The sequence below is a fragment of the Hippocampus zosterae genome, chromosome 2 (genome assembly GCF_025434085.1).
Source record: "Hippocampus zosterae strain Florida chromosome 2, ASM2543408v3, whole genome shotgun sequence".
In the NCBI taxonomy this organism is placed as follows: Eukaryota; Metazoa; Chordata; class Actinopteri; order Syngnathiformes; family Syngnathidae; genus Hippocampus; species Hippocampus zosterae.
The window spans coordinates 37,687,041-37,701,643 of NC_067452.1; the positions used below are offsets into that span (position 1 = coordinate 37,687,041).

Genomic DNA, 14,603 nt, shown 5'->3' on the forward strand with positions numbered 1-14,603 from the left:
TTCCTCCCACATTCCAAAAACATGCGTGGCAGGCTGATTGAACACTCTAAATTGCCCCTAGTTGTGAGTGTGAGTGCGAATGGTTGTTCGTTTCTGTGTGCCCTGTGATTGGCTGGCAACCGATTCAGGGTGTCCCCTGCCTACTGCCCAGAGACAGCTGGGATAGGCTCCAGCACCCCCCGTGACCCTAGTGAGGATAAAGCGGTACGGAAAATGAATGAATGTTGCTAATCATGGCATGCGTGTGGATGTGTGCGCGCGCGGTAAGGGGTCGATCGCCGGAGGTTGGTTGATCGAAAAGTCGATCTTCGGTTCAAAAAGTTTGGGCACCCCTGCAGTAGAGTGTTTCTGTCAAATCTCAGTTGATCAAGGGATGGGTTGTATGTGGACCCCAATTTTCTTAGGGGTAGGGGTAAATTATAAACTCTTTGTGTGTTAAAAATGAATTTCCCAATTCAATGCGGGTCAATTATAACACATAATTTTGCTGTAATGCGGGCCGACACGTACACAGTGTCATACAGTTGGTTAAGTCAAGTCAAGTCAAGTCAACAGTATTTATAGAGCACTTTCAGCCATCGCTGCATACAAAGTGCTGTACATGGAGCGATTTAACATACAGAATAAACAGTAAGACGAATCGGTAATAAAGGCGGTAGAAAGCACCAAGCAGTAAAATCAAGAACAAATCTAAGTCATGCTGAGTCGAACGCCAAAGAATACAAGTGAGTTTTGAGGAGGGCTTTAAAGATGGGCAGCGAGGAGGCTTGCCGAATGTTCAGTGGGAGGTCATTCCAGAGAGAGGGACCAGCAACAGAAAAGGCTCGATCCCCTCTGAGCCTCAGTTTAGTTCTTGGTTAGAACGTGTGTGTGGTCTCCGACTCATATGCACCATAGAGCTGATAAAAATTTGTTTTCATTATTTAAGTTAGATTGTGTAGGAATCTGTTGTGAGGGGAACGTAGAACATTTTCACTGTTAATGCATGTGACAAATAGTGAAACCTCCCGTTGCCTTTCTGGGTCCATGTGACCTGTGGTTTCTGGTAAGTTTAACTCATTTTAATTTTTCTGTACATTATACAAGTAAAATCAAATCTAGGGCCAAGGTTTATCACAAACTTTAGTTGAGATTTTTAGTTTAAGATTTTGCAGCAAAATGGGAGGGTTAAGCCTTGTTGGAGTTCTTAGCGGAGGGGGGGGGGGGGGCGGGGGGTTAACTCATGTATTTAGTAATCTAACCTCCTGTCTTCACTCTAAGAATACAGAATTGGAATATGAAGTGTACCGGTACTTTGCAACACGTCAAACGTCCAGAAACATGCTTTTTCCCTTCTTTAATAGGATGAATTTAAGACTTTTTTTTTCTTCTCACAAAAAATGCATTAAGACCAAGCTCTCCAAAATCGGTAGTCAAATTTTATTCAAAATAACGTACAAAAATGTCATGGGAAAGTACAAATGTTTAGAAAGTGACCGCTCAGAGCTTGCACAGTCAACCTCACAGTGTTCACAACCAGTGCCCTCGTGTGTATTTATCTAATGTTTTTGTTTTCTTAATCTAAAAAGGTCAATGTCAGGTTTTCCAAAAGGTTCCGTATGACAAAGTACTTCAAGTAAATTGCGCTGGTGGAGCTGAGCGCTGAGTCCCTAGTTCACTGACTGGACCAGTTTTCACGGAAGAATACCCTGAAAGTGAATTCCAATTATGCGCCTGCTCACATCACTTGTCCTCAGCGCCGGTATTGGTGTAGCACAAACACAGTTGCTCCTTCCCAAGCAGGATGAGAGGATCCCCGTGGCAGTGCCACGACAAGTGCTGCACCTGGAATCCGCCTGGCAGGAGACGGCCACAAAGAAGTAAGTCTCAACTTAGTCGTTCGATTCAGTGCATGACAGACAGTGACACGAAGATGCTTTGTGTACTGGAATAGGTGACATCATATCCACAAATGCAACAGGGGAAGTAATATAAAGAGAATCGTAAACTGAGAGGGTTTAAGGCAGGCGTGTCAAACATACGGCCCGCGGGCCGGAACTGGCCCCAAGGAGGTTCGATAAGGCCCGCAAGGTAATTTGAAAGTGAAAGAATAAAGTCACTGAATGAATATTTTTACTAAGCTGCAATTCATGGATCATCCACTAGGGCAACACTGTTTTGATCAGAGAAGAAGAGAACAGCAGTTTCAGTCTCTCTGAGACAGACCCAACACAGCAGTAAAAGCCAGCTACCTAATTGGTAGCGAAATAGCATTAGCATCAAAGCCATATTCCGACGGTGACTTTGTGAAACGCTGCAAGGCGGCTGTACTTGTATGTCCCGAGACCGACAAGCTTTTGCAAATATTAGCCTGACAAGGATTTTGGACCTATCAGCAGATTTAGACAGCCAAATGAAACAGTCAAATCATTTTGTTAAATGTTTTGTAAAAGGTATGTTGATTAAATGTCAAAATTTTCCGAATGTTCTTGTGCTTCTTTCGACCAAAACAAAGGAAAAATATGAATATTTTGGTTATTTACAGCAGAGTGTGGTATCATTTCAACGGTCCGGCCCACTAGACATCGACTGAGGCCGTATGTGGCCCACAATGTGAAATGAGTTTGACTTCCTTGATTTCAATGAGTAGTCATTCTTTGATTGCTGACAGACAAGCATTTTAAAAAAAAAAAAAGCTTGCTCTATTCAATCGGAATCGCATCGTTACGATGCATAATTCTATGAGATGTTAGCATTTGTACTTTTTTTTCCTAAAATCTGGCAACATACAATCGCAAATCACATTACCATCGCTCGGGACTTCGACAGAAACGCATCCCGTCGGGGTCCACAGGTAAACTTTGGTGTTGCCGGTGCACATGGCCAGCCGCGAGCGTTTCGGGTCCCACTGGAAGCAGCGCACGGCCGACGTCTGCTCGAGCACGGCCTCGAGGCTCATCTTCTGCAAGTCCCACACCCAGATGACGCTGGCCATGTTATCTGCGGTCAAAAGGGCACATCCAGAAAGTGATCTCGGGGGGCCGCCGAGAGCTGCTCATCAAATACGTGGTGATCAACGTGAGGGGAACGCGAGGCCTGACCATTTTTGGTGGCTAAGTAGCGACTGTCTGAGCTGAAGGCCAAAGTAGAGACGCCGATCTTGGGGTTGGCCCTGTCTGGGTCTGGTCTGACCACGGGCATTTGAACTGGCGCTGGGTGAATCTCATCTGGAGGGAACGACAAGAGCAGGTGAGAACTTGTGCCCGGAATTGCCGTAGCAAAATGAGTCAAATATACATCGGTTTTTTTTCTTTTCTTTTCGATAAAAAACAAACACTGACGTACATTTGCTCCGGCGGCTTAATAGACTCGAGCCCAACGTTATGTTGTGTCGCGTGTGTTCTTCACTGCCGGCAGCTGACCTTTTCTCCACTTCCTTATACACAACCTACCAACGCAGCAAGTAGCATCGGTTATCATCAAGCTCAGCGGCCTTTTGGCCGAACAAAGAAGGCAGAAAATACTTGCAACTTTCGTAGAGGTGACTGTTGCTGGGTGTTCAAACTGCGCGATCTTCTTCCATGTGATGTGGTTCAGGATGCGTACCTGCAACGGGATTATAGTCACTAACGATACAATTTCTGACACGTGGCAGAAGTACAAGTCAAGACACTTTACGAGGATCAATGCATGGTGTGATTTTGTAAAAGTGTGCCCATACTTTCTCATCGTAGCTGCCAATGGCCAGGAATTGACTGCTGGGGCTCCAGGCCACACACTTGACTCCCAGCGACCACTCGTAGGCGCTGTAAGTGGACAGCAAGCGGCCATCCAGAGAATACAGCAACACCTTGTACTGCCAGGAGGACATGCGCGTCAAGCAAGCGTTGTGCTTCCAACGGAATGAGAAAGGTGAGTTTGACCTTTTATATTTCTTTCCCTCTCAAGAATTGGGCCCCTTACATGAACGTATGCAAGAAAGCAGTGCAAATGGGAGGAAAATGCACCTTAAGTTAGGCCGCCGTTTTTTTGTCTAATTTTAAGAAAAAGTGGCACCACCTTGTGGCATCTGTAAGCAATTACAAAACTTTTTTTTGTGGCTGAAGAATAATTTTTGGTGGACAGGTCAGATAACACAAGTTTCATTCATCTTCCGTACCGCTTGATCCTCACTAGGGTCGCGGGGGGTGCTGGAGCCTATCCGAGCTGTCTCCGAGCAGTAGGCGGGGGACACCCTGAATTGGTTGCCAGCCAATCGCAGGGCACACAGAAACGAACAACCATTCGCACTCACACTCACACATAGGGACAATTTAGAGTGTTCAATCAGCCTGCCGTGCATGTTTTTGGAATGTGGGAGGAAACCGGAGCACCCGGTTTCAGTTGTCAATATTTTTGGGACTCCATGTACCGAAAAAAAATAACCTCTCGTTAAATGTGTGATAACCAGGGAATTGTGCAATAGTTTTCAATAGTTCAGCACTGCTGGTCTTGAAGGTTGAAACGGCATTGAATGTTTGGATAATTTCAAAAACGAGGCGATAGCTCCTCCAGCCAATAATGCCGTGTGCCACTCTGTTCAGTGTTGACACATTTCGCACGTTGTCATTATGCTTTCACATGCCAACCAGAAGTTAGTTAACACGCCACCTTAAACCAAACTCAGAACCGCTACGCGTCGTGTATTTTCGCAACTTGACTCGGTCACTTTCATTCACAAATAGTGGAGTTCGCTTTAGACAATAAAGCAAAAAAAACAAAGATGCCATTGTCATCCAATTACAAATTTGAAGTATTAACCAGAACCAAAAAAAAAAATCCTCATCCTTTTTTTTTGTTCTTCATTTTTAAAATGATGATTTTTGCACTACTTCGGACTCCAGCTACCACACAGCGGCATTGAGGATTTTACCTCCAGACAGCTGTCCCAAACAGCCAGGACGCAGCCATTAGGAGACCACTCTAACCCTGCCAGGTCCTGCGTCTCGGTCTCAAAATGCTGTAAAAGAATCGTCATCACGCCATATTTACACTTTAAACAATCAAGGAAGCGGTACAGCCTGAGAACGACGATCACTTGGACACAACTTTAACCGTACTAGAATATGAACCGCTGTTGTAAAAATTTGACTCCAGCATTTATGTTAGCGCTCGGATCAACTTGGTAAATGGCGGAAAAGCCGAGGCTGTGCGTTCTACTTACCCTGAGCAAATGCCAGTCGTCGCACACAAACACACAAACATAATCTTTGCAGTCGCGCCGTTCGGCCAAGGCCATGTAACAGCCATCTCTGCTGAAATCAATACCTGCATGCACAAAATGAACGGCACAAAGCTATCATTCCGATTGGGAGAAAATGCCAATCCAAATACCGTATTTTCCACACTACAAGGCGCAATGGATTATAAGGTGCACCTTCAATGAATGGCTTATTTTGTCATTTTTTTCATACATTGGGCGCACCGCATTATAAGACGCAATCTACAATGCATCCACGAGATGAGCTAGACTCGAGGAAACGCAAACAGAACGACCAGACGTCAGTAAAACTTATTTCATAAAGCAGCGACACAGTTCACTTAACCAACAGCAAACTATAACATTGACTTGTTAACATTGCTCGTGCGTAACCGAGTGCACAGCTGTCCGCAGAGAGAGGTGCGCTTTTTTATACATAGCCCAGGATCGGCCGCAAGGTAAAAAGAACGGCATGTGATTCATGGACATGCCTTAGATCCCGTCCGCGGGTCCGTGTGGGGGTGGGTACACTCCAAAAGCACAAATACTTCATTGCGACTGAAATATTCTCAGACTCACCCTTGTGACAAGCTTTGGGATTCTTGATATAAGACACAGCTTTGGTGCACAGGGACCACACGGTGATCCTGAGCTGTCAAGACACGACAAGCAGAAGAAAAGTTACAACCGGGGCTCATCTTATCCCGTCAAAGTCATTTATAACAGAAATAAAATGTAATTTACATGAATTCGAGCCTTAAGATAAACTTTTTTAAAAATCAACCACCCCTTGTCAAGAAGCTTATATTTATCCGTTTCAGAAATACGAATATGAAATGACAGCAGGTCTGATATGAAACATGAGAAAACATTCAAAACCTGGACACAAAAACTCCTGGTACAATCGTTCCAAAATATACACGGCAAAGAACATATGAGCCTAGTCTTCGGACAGCCCGCACAATGCAAATAAACCGGTCATCCATTCTGCATTTGGGAATGCTCGGAGCTTTCATCACAGCATTTAAACGGACATTCCAACTGAGCCAGCTAAGTGGCCTGAAATGTCCAACCTGTTTGCTGAAAATATCCGGGTGTGCCAACAGCAACCCATGGCACACCTGAACATCCCTTTCAGGATAAGCAATACCAATATGGCAAAAAAAACACTTGAATCCGCCAAATACAACATTCAAGATGTGGCCCAATGCCATCATTCTCAAATGGGGCTTTTGTCAGAATTTATGAAAATGGTCACAAATGACGTACCGTATTTTCCGCACTAAAAGGTGCACCTAAAAGCCTTCCATTTTCTTAAAAGCTCACAGCGCGCCTTAAAATCCGGTGCGCCTTGTGTATGGTCATTACGGTAATATTTCGACCCCAAAATGGCTCCTTGCTGGAGACATGCTGACGACAGAGTTCAAACTTAAGGCGATCGGGTTACACAGTTGAACACGGAAAAAGAGCAGCGGCAAGAGTTCAAAATTAACAAGTCGATGTTACAACTTGCTGTTCGTTAAGTGAACGGTGTCGCTGCGTTATTACATAGGTTTAACTGACATCTGCTCGTTCTGTTGGTGTTTCCTTGAACGTAGCGCCATCTAGTGGATGCATTGTAGATTGCGTCTTATAATGCGGTGCGCCCAATGTATGAAAAAAAAATTACAAAATAGGCCATTCATTGAAGGTGCGCCTCATAATCCAGTGCGACTTTTCGTGTGGAAAATACGGTCATGACACTACCCTCAAAGCCAAAAAAATCATATTTTACGATTAACGATATGGATGTATGAAAAAATCTTATCTCCATAATGCGGTCACTCATGGGCAGAATGACTGAAGATAACGAGAAAAGCAGACTATCAGCAACATAAAATTAAGCATGTCAGCGATTTCCGGATTTGCGCCTGGGCAAGTCACGGAGAACGGGCAAGCGTATTTGCTGCCGTATATTCTGATCTGTCAGCGGAGGATTCGGGTGGAGGCATTCCACATAGGAAGCCATCTCAAACCGATATAGCCCATTTCTCTTGTTACAGCCTCATGATTGCATCCAGAAACCGGAGCCTCCTCAAGGCAACATCTACGTACGGGCGGAACTCTTGTCACCATGCCCACGTCGGCGCTTTCGCCCAGCGGCAGCGGGTGACGATTTGAGAGGCGAGCCCGGGCTACAGCCGTCCCAAGGATGCAAATCCAAACCTCGCCAATCTAAAAGCAATTACACGAGTTGAGCTCAACGACGCCCTCGGCTGTCGTCAATTTACAAGAGGCAGAGATAAAAGTTCACGATGTAGATGTTGGGGAATGTGAGGTTGCCCTCCTCCAACAGTCTTAAACGACAGTATTTCAATGGTGGTTATGAGGTAACACCGAAGATATGATCAAAAACCAACTCGCAAGAAAACATACAGTAAGTGGTCGGGCTAAAAATCTCATTGTACTTCTGATGGGACTCAAATTCAACCATGAAACATTTCAGGATCGCGAAAAAAGACGGCGATGAAGAAAATCTTCATGTCCTGCTTCAAGTGTTTTGTCATATTGTGAAATGATTTTAAATCCGGTTAATGGTATCCAGCTAAAACACACACACACACACACAGGGCTAAGCAGCTTTACCGTCGCATAGTCAGACAGACAAACGCATTCAGAGGCACGATTCACACCAGGGGCAGCTGTCCCTAAACAAGTTATTATAGCAGGTTGTTTATGAGCGGCGCTGAAACTCAAGCCCGACACGAGCCCCCGTCTGGCACAGGCTTAATGAAACCTCGCTTTGAGGTGAAAGTAAGTTCAGCCGGACTGTTGTCAAGACTCAAGATAGTAGTAAGGGCGATTTTTGGGGGACTCTGTTAAATTGCTTTCCAACTTAGGCGACAATGTAGATAGTAAATTGAATTGAATTGAAATAACAAGTCGGTTGCAAGATTGCATACTAGCCGGTGATTAGAAAACCGGCTAAACCTGCCTAAACCTCTGTGCAGAGGGTGAGAAATCTTGTGATGCAATCCTGTACATTCACATATTTATGATTACATAAAAAAAAACATACATACATACATACACATACTGTATAAATTAAACATTAGCAGTTAATGTCACATTGTTGGCTGGCCAAGCATTTATGGTACATCCTCAAATCATGGCGTCCACTAGACATGACCCAATTAGTCACGTTGTATGTTGCCCCCATTATCCGCCTCTCCCCAAATGTTGGGCCTCCTTTTCCCCTTTACAAAAAAAAAATAACAGGCGGTGCCACTCATCACACTCACCATAGCGTAACACTGGCATGTCCAAAATCCGGCCCGGGGGCCAAATCCGGCCCGCGGTCGAATTTCATCCGGCCCTTGGCCGCTGTCATAAAATCAGTGCCGTCTGGCCCGCAGGTTGGGCGCAATGGAACACGCGTTGCATTGACTGAGGTCTCGTAGACTGGTGAGTGATGTTTCAGAGTACTGCTTCCCTCTAGTGGCTAAATGAGTAATAGCATTCACTGAATGAGTTATAGCATTTAGACACTAGAGGGCAGTAGCACTCTACGAGACATCACTCACGAGTTAACAAGACATCACTCCGTGTTTATATTGACTGATATGTCATATTTCAAATTCCTGTTTCAAATGAACCAAAAGAAATTCTTAAGATTGTTGAAATTAAAATAAAAATGGAAATGTGAAACAGACTGGCTTACTAAAATTTGTTGAACAATATTGTTGTTCAATGTAAAGAATGTCAGCCAAGGTCGGCCCCCCGACATTTTACCACACAAAATCTGGCCCCCTTGGCAAAAAGTTTGGACAGCCCTGGCGTAACAGTTTAGTTCACTTCGCATCGGCTCGGTTCAAAAGGCTACGCTGTCGTTTGGTTCGTGTTAGCTTACGCCAGTTCATCGGCTACACACCTGCAATTCCCTCAAAACACCCGCCTCAGATTCATTGCCATTGGTAAATGCACTCGCTGTCCTATTTGAGGAGTTATGATATTCATCATGCATTTGGATTGATTTTCCAAACTAATGTTTTATTTGTTATGTACACAGTGTATGCGATGCTTGCAAAATTAAATCTTACGAAACATTGATGCAGGGCGGCCCGCTAGTCGAGTCGTTAGCACGTCGACCTCACGGTGTAGAGGTTCAATTTCAGCTCCGGCCTCCCTGTGTGGAGTTTGCATGTTTTCCCCGTGCCTGCGTGGGTTTTCTCCGGGTACTCCGGTTTCCTCCCACATTCCAAAAACATGCATAGCAGGTTAATGGAATACTCTAAATTGTCCCTCGGTGTGAGCGTGAGCATGGATGGTCGTTCGTCTGTGTGTGCTCTGCGATTGGCTGGCAACTGGTTCAGGGTGTCACCCGCCTACTGCCCGCAGACGGCTGGGATGGTGTCCAGCACAACCCTTGTGAGAATTAATCAGATTGGAAAATGAATGAATGAAACACTGATGTGACCTGAGATGGGGATTTTTTTTTCTTTCTTTAACATTGTCCATCTTGTTCTCCTTGTATTAAGAGTCGGAAGATCCAGAGACAGGCACAGAGCAGGCATGCCACAGACACATGCCCCCCCACACACACACTTCTTGGCCCTCCAGACACTGTTGTGTGTTGGCCCATGACACCTGTCAAGTGATTCCCGGAGTCAGGCTGAACTCCGTATGCCGCACGGGCTGAAGGTTACAGCTCTAGCGCAAGCTCTCATCACTCACAGAACATGTGACCACTACGGAATGAACACAAATCAGCCATCAGGAGTTTACAGGTTGGAATGGAAATTATTTTTGGCACGTTCATTGTTGGTTAGCCGTAGCTTGACCTTATAAAATTTCAGGGCAAATATTTTTCAGCGGTTCTGGAATTATGAAATAGACCTCGGCAGTTGCTCGAAGTGTTGAGTGAACTCAATTAAAGTGTGGTATGGGTACTACTGGTGGTAAGCGGGCTCCCTGTAGTGGTACACAAAGTAGGGGAGATCGGGGCTCATTGTCATGTGGTTAAAGCTGTCGCATTGCAGTGTGCTTCAATATCAGAAGGCGCAACCAAAAAGTGAAACACCGATTTTCATCCTTGATATGGTCAGCCGTCATGTCCTGTCTGAGGAGAGTCGCACATTGGGTGTTGAGGTGAGTGACATTTAACCATTTTGTACAACCCAAAGTAGAAAACGGTGAGTTTACATATTTTTGAAATGAGCATCGTCCAGACAAAAAAAAAAAAAAAATCACATTCAGGAATCTCGCTATTCCTCATAGAGCTTTTACTTACTGTATGAGCAAACATGGTAGATTGTGGCAACACGTCTCAGTCATTTTGGAGTTTGTTGTCACGTGACATCAGCAAAGAAGCGGCCAATGAAAAATGCACCGCAAGCAAATCGGTTTACGGATGCCAGAATTGCCCATTCGGATATGATGTGTCTGATTTGTTGGGGAAATGCGGTCTTCCAGTTATTGTTGGAATTAAGTCCACATTTCAGGGCTGGTTTAAGATTCACAAGTAACCAATGCGTTGTCAATTTTCAGGTTAAGAAAACTAAAATGGGTAATTTGAGGCTGATGAGCCGCGGCCTTCGTGCCAGCAGTTCCTAAGGACTTTAATTCCAGTGCGTGTTGCATAATATTTTAGAGTTAGTTCCAAAAGTAAGACATAGAGCGCCGGTCTCCCCTACAGTTCAGTTGTATTTAACTTGAAGTTCAAAATATGTCAGGGTAATATTTTAGAACTGTTGTTTTGACTGCATCTTACAGTCATATTAAAATATTTTACAGGAATAACGGGCTTGCTTTTGAGAGAAATTGAGGCAGACTATGCTTGTGTATTGTAATGTTGGTCAATATGGTGCTACATGAAGAGCTAAATATTTTTTCGGTAGTGCTTGGGATACAAATGTTTTAAACCCCTGTGATAGTGTGACAATAGCACAGCATAAAACATTTTCATCTGAAAACCGGAAAGCTGCTTTTTTTTCTTGTGGACACCTCGGGCCTTCGTGAATGCCCGAGGTAAAAAAAAAAAAATTCTATCATTCTTTCGAGTCCACAACCTTAAAACATCTTTCTTAAATCTTAATGCACAAAGGCTCCCTAACAGTAAAAACCTTGGATGCAAGCAAGTTTGAGAGGTGCTGGTAATATCTTCCTCCTTGGTCAAAGCTAAAGTAGCAACCTTAAGCCAACATTTGGATCGCGACAGAGCTGCATGATGCAAAAAAATGTTCCAGAGGCAATAAGTGCAATGTATGACAGGATGCTAACAGGAGTGGAGCTATGAAATCAGACTGAATACATGCAGCAGGTGGGGGGTGGGGGTGTGTGGGGGGGTGTTAAGGCTCTGGTGTCCAGCTATTTTTAAGACCCTCCCTTTCCTTGTGGGCCAGCAACAGTGGAAATCAGACAAGCGCATGCATTAACACACTTGCGCGCGCGAGAAGGCATGCCCGCTTACACGCACTAACTTGGCACTTACATGGAATTCTGTGGTGTTGAGAATGTGACGTCCGTCTGGACTCCAGCGAGAAGCGACCAGGCCGATCGAGCCCTCGTCGATTTTACAGTGCCAGTCGGGCTGTTCCAACGACCACACCTGAGGAGAAAGACAGGGAGCGGGACAGCAGGATAACCATCACCAATGACACCTCCTCACACGCAGACGGTATCATCCTTAACTTCAGTTCCGAGAACCATTTGAAACCATGAAAGACTGGCGATGGATCCCCCTCCAGAGGTAAGACCCCAGTGCCCTTACAATAAAATGCACAACAGTGATCCCTCGTTATTTCGCAGTTCGTTTATCGAGGCTTCAGTGCTTTGCGGCTTTTTTGAACATATTCATTAAAAAATAAAAATAAAAGAATATTTTTTTCATATACATGGAGTACAGTACTGTGTATGTTGCTCCATGTGACTCGCTGTTTTGCTGACTTTCGCAGCTTCTGGCGATTTTTTTTTTTTTTTTTTATGTTTATTGGTCGCTACTTCGCAGATTTTTGTTTATTGCGGGTGGTTTTGGTCCCCATTAACTGCGATAAACGAGGGATTACTGTACTTCTGTCCATTATTAGAAATTGTTGTCCAAAAAAAAATACATTTCTTGTCGTGATATACTGATTTTGATTTTTACAGTTGATGTTTCATGCAAAGCTCCATCAAGTATTTGTGTATTCGGAGAACCGGTACGATGTATAAAGTATAAAGCAACTTGTCCAAAAAGTCGGCACAGAGAGACAACCATCTTTCTATATCCCTTGAGACTATTCATGTATCATCAATGTATTGTTGGCATAGTTACCATTATCTATTAGCACATGAAACATAGCATTAGGCTGATAGCATTACCACTTATGTCATTTCTCAGGCAGTTTTTGGAAAACAAAACTAAATAAAGTCAACAAACTAGAACAGACCAGTGGCCTCCATTCAGCCTTTATGGATTACCATTATATGGATGCCCAACAATTTAAAGACATAAAGAAATAATATAATTTTAGCAGGCACATTGTTGTTCTTATATTGTGGTCGTCAGTTAAAAATGTCTATGATTATAGCCTCTAACAATTTCTTTAATATTTGTGTTTTACCCACTTAATATTTATTAAGCTATTCAAAATTCAGACACATTTGTGTCAGGCACATTTGTCACCCATATAACTCAATATCCTTACCAATTAAGTAATCATCGCACCTATCAAATAAAGTTTACAAACATGGGGTGCGACTGAAAAGAAAAATAATTGTCGATCAAGTTTAATTGAAGTGTCAAATACGGCTTCTACTTCACTGGGAAGACCAAAAATCTCTCTGAAAAACATGTTTATTTGTAGCTGGTGCGAGAACCGAAATAAACCAGAAAAATCACATTTCTGTTGAAAAATAATTACAACACTGGCATGAACATCTGTCGGGTTATTCACCGGCATCTTCTCAAAGCCTACCTGCACCAGTGCTCTCTTGTACATAGCACACAAGATGAACTGAGAGTCAGAGGACCATTCCATGTGAGATATTTGGTCCAGGCACGTGTAGAGGTTCAGGATCTGCAGCGTGCTCACATCCCGTACCACCAACCTGTACTGAACGCAGGTAGCCTGCAAAAGTATTTTTTTTTAAAACGGAAGACAAGTCACTGAAAAAAAATCTAATTAAATCATCTTCCCAATAATGACGACTGAATGTAAGACATTGAAACTTACTAAATATTTCCCATCTGGGGAAATTTTACAAAGGTGGTTGGATTGCTTGAAGACCTCAGAGAAATTCATGTCGAGGATTTCTAGACAAGAAACATTATTTTAGGGCATTTGAATGAGTTTCATCCAACAGGAACCTTCGAGTCCGGCGGGAGTAATTCTCCAATTAAACACGAGATGGGGACATACGTCCAAGAACCAAGTCCTGTACGCCATTATACACAAAAACATAAGAATCAGGCACGATAACTCCAAAACAATCCATTTATGGTTCTATTATTGTGAGAGGTGAATCTTAGGACATGGCGCCACTGTAAAATAAAAGCAATGATGTAATTAGCGATCGGAAGATATCTACAGGTTGCTAATTAAACTGACTCGCTACAAAAAAACAAAATAAAGATGAAATTATATTGGTTAGCAACCTAGCAACGAAACTATTTTGAAACCTCAACTTAATTTTACCTTCTACCGATTTAACGGTATTTCAGAAGACTTGCAGATTAACGGCATACAAGCGTACACGTCGCTAACGGCTTGACGACTTCTTCAACGGCAGTGTAACACGCTTTTCGCGTCACTATATGTAGTCTGCTAACCTTTGCAATTCCCAAAGTCACGGTTAGAACATCGTCGCTGGGAAAGGAGGTAATCCAGCCGGGTTTGTGTTTTCGAAAAGTTAGCCTTGTTTGATTGCCATTAGCACACTGTAATCATGACATGACCTGTTTTGTTTGTATGAGTCCAAGACGGGCACAGGAGCGCTGACCAATCAGCGTATCGCTGCGCTTCCTGTGCATTGTGGGAATTGTAGTTTATCGTGTTTGCGTTTCTTTTCTGCATTAAACTGATAATACTTCCTTGCCATGCGCTGACGCACCCACCAAATATTTACCGCTAGAATTATTTTAAGTTCGTTTGGGTGCTGCTTTTAGTTGTGCAAGATGAACAAACTTGATTTGGATTTATTTTAATTATGTTGTTACCCAGCCTTATTCATCAACAAATGATCCCCTTTCCGTTATCGTGAAGCATTTTTGTTCTTCATGTAACACTTTGAACCCGATCGTGAAAAATATCCAAAAGGCATCATCTGCGGAGATGGGAGAAGGTTTCCCGCTTGTGTGCGCCCAAAACCCGCTGCCTACCGCCTCCCTTTCTTCCTTTACCTCTGCTGAAGTCCCTCAGCAAAGCTC

At 43.6% G+C, this 14,603-nt stretch overlaps 1 protein-coding gene and 1 long non-coding RNA gene across 3 annotated transcripts; one reads left to right on the forward strand and one right to left on the reverse strand.

Moving 5' to 3' along the window:
* Positions 1-1,405: 1,405 nt before the first annotated feature.
* Positions 1,406-14,183, reverse strand: wrap73 (WD repeat containing, antisense to TP73). 2 transcript variants are annotated; one of them, XM_052059243.1, is made up of 13 exons: positions 14,007-14,181; positions 13,411-13,490; positions 13,153-13,305; positions 11,688-11,804; positions 5,798-5,870; positions 5,183-5,286; positions 4,892-4,978; positions 3,701-3,835; positions 3,508-3,585; positions 3,325-3,427; positions 3,081-3,206; positions 2,788-2,979; positions 1,406-1,835 (listed from the first exon to the last, which is right to left on the reverse strand). In XM_052059243.1, exons 2-13 carry the CDS (start codon positions 13,477-13,479, stop codon positions 1,723-1,725), a joined length of 1,350 nt encoding a protein of 449 aa, XP_051915203.1. In that variant the 5' UTR covers positions 13,480-13,490; positions 14,007-14,181; the 3' UTR covers positions 1,406-1,722. The 2 variants fall into 2 exon arrangements, with proteins under 2 accessions (XP_051915203.1, XP_051915204.1); XM_052059244.1 differs by lacking the exon at positions 13,411-13,490 and having other exon boundaries at positions 14,007-14,183.
* LOC127596616 (uncharacterized) lies at positions 3,744-12,074 on the forward strand. The gene is made up of 2 exons (XR_007961507.1): positions 3,744-3,891; positions 9,736-12,074. It is a non-coding gene; the product is annotated as an uncharacterized LOC127596616 (long non-coding RNA).
* Positions 14,184-14,603: the final 420 nt, after the last annotated feature.

Bases quoted from the DNA above. Each gene is read 5' to 3' on its own strand.
- wrap73 (XM_052059243.1), bottom strand. From the start codon at position 13,479: ATGAATTTCTCTGAGGTCTTCAAGCAATCCAACCACCTTTGTAAAATT. The intron at 2,980-3,080 runs GTCAGGCCTCGC...TTTTGACCGCAG, and splicing joins CTACTTAGCCACCAAAAATG to ATAACATGGCCAGCGTCATC. The intron at 1,836-2,787 runs GTAATGTGATTT...GTCTCCTGCCAG, and splicing joins TGTCGAAGTCCCGAGCGATG to GCGGATTCCAGGTGCAGCAC.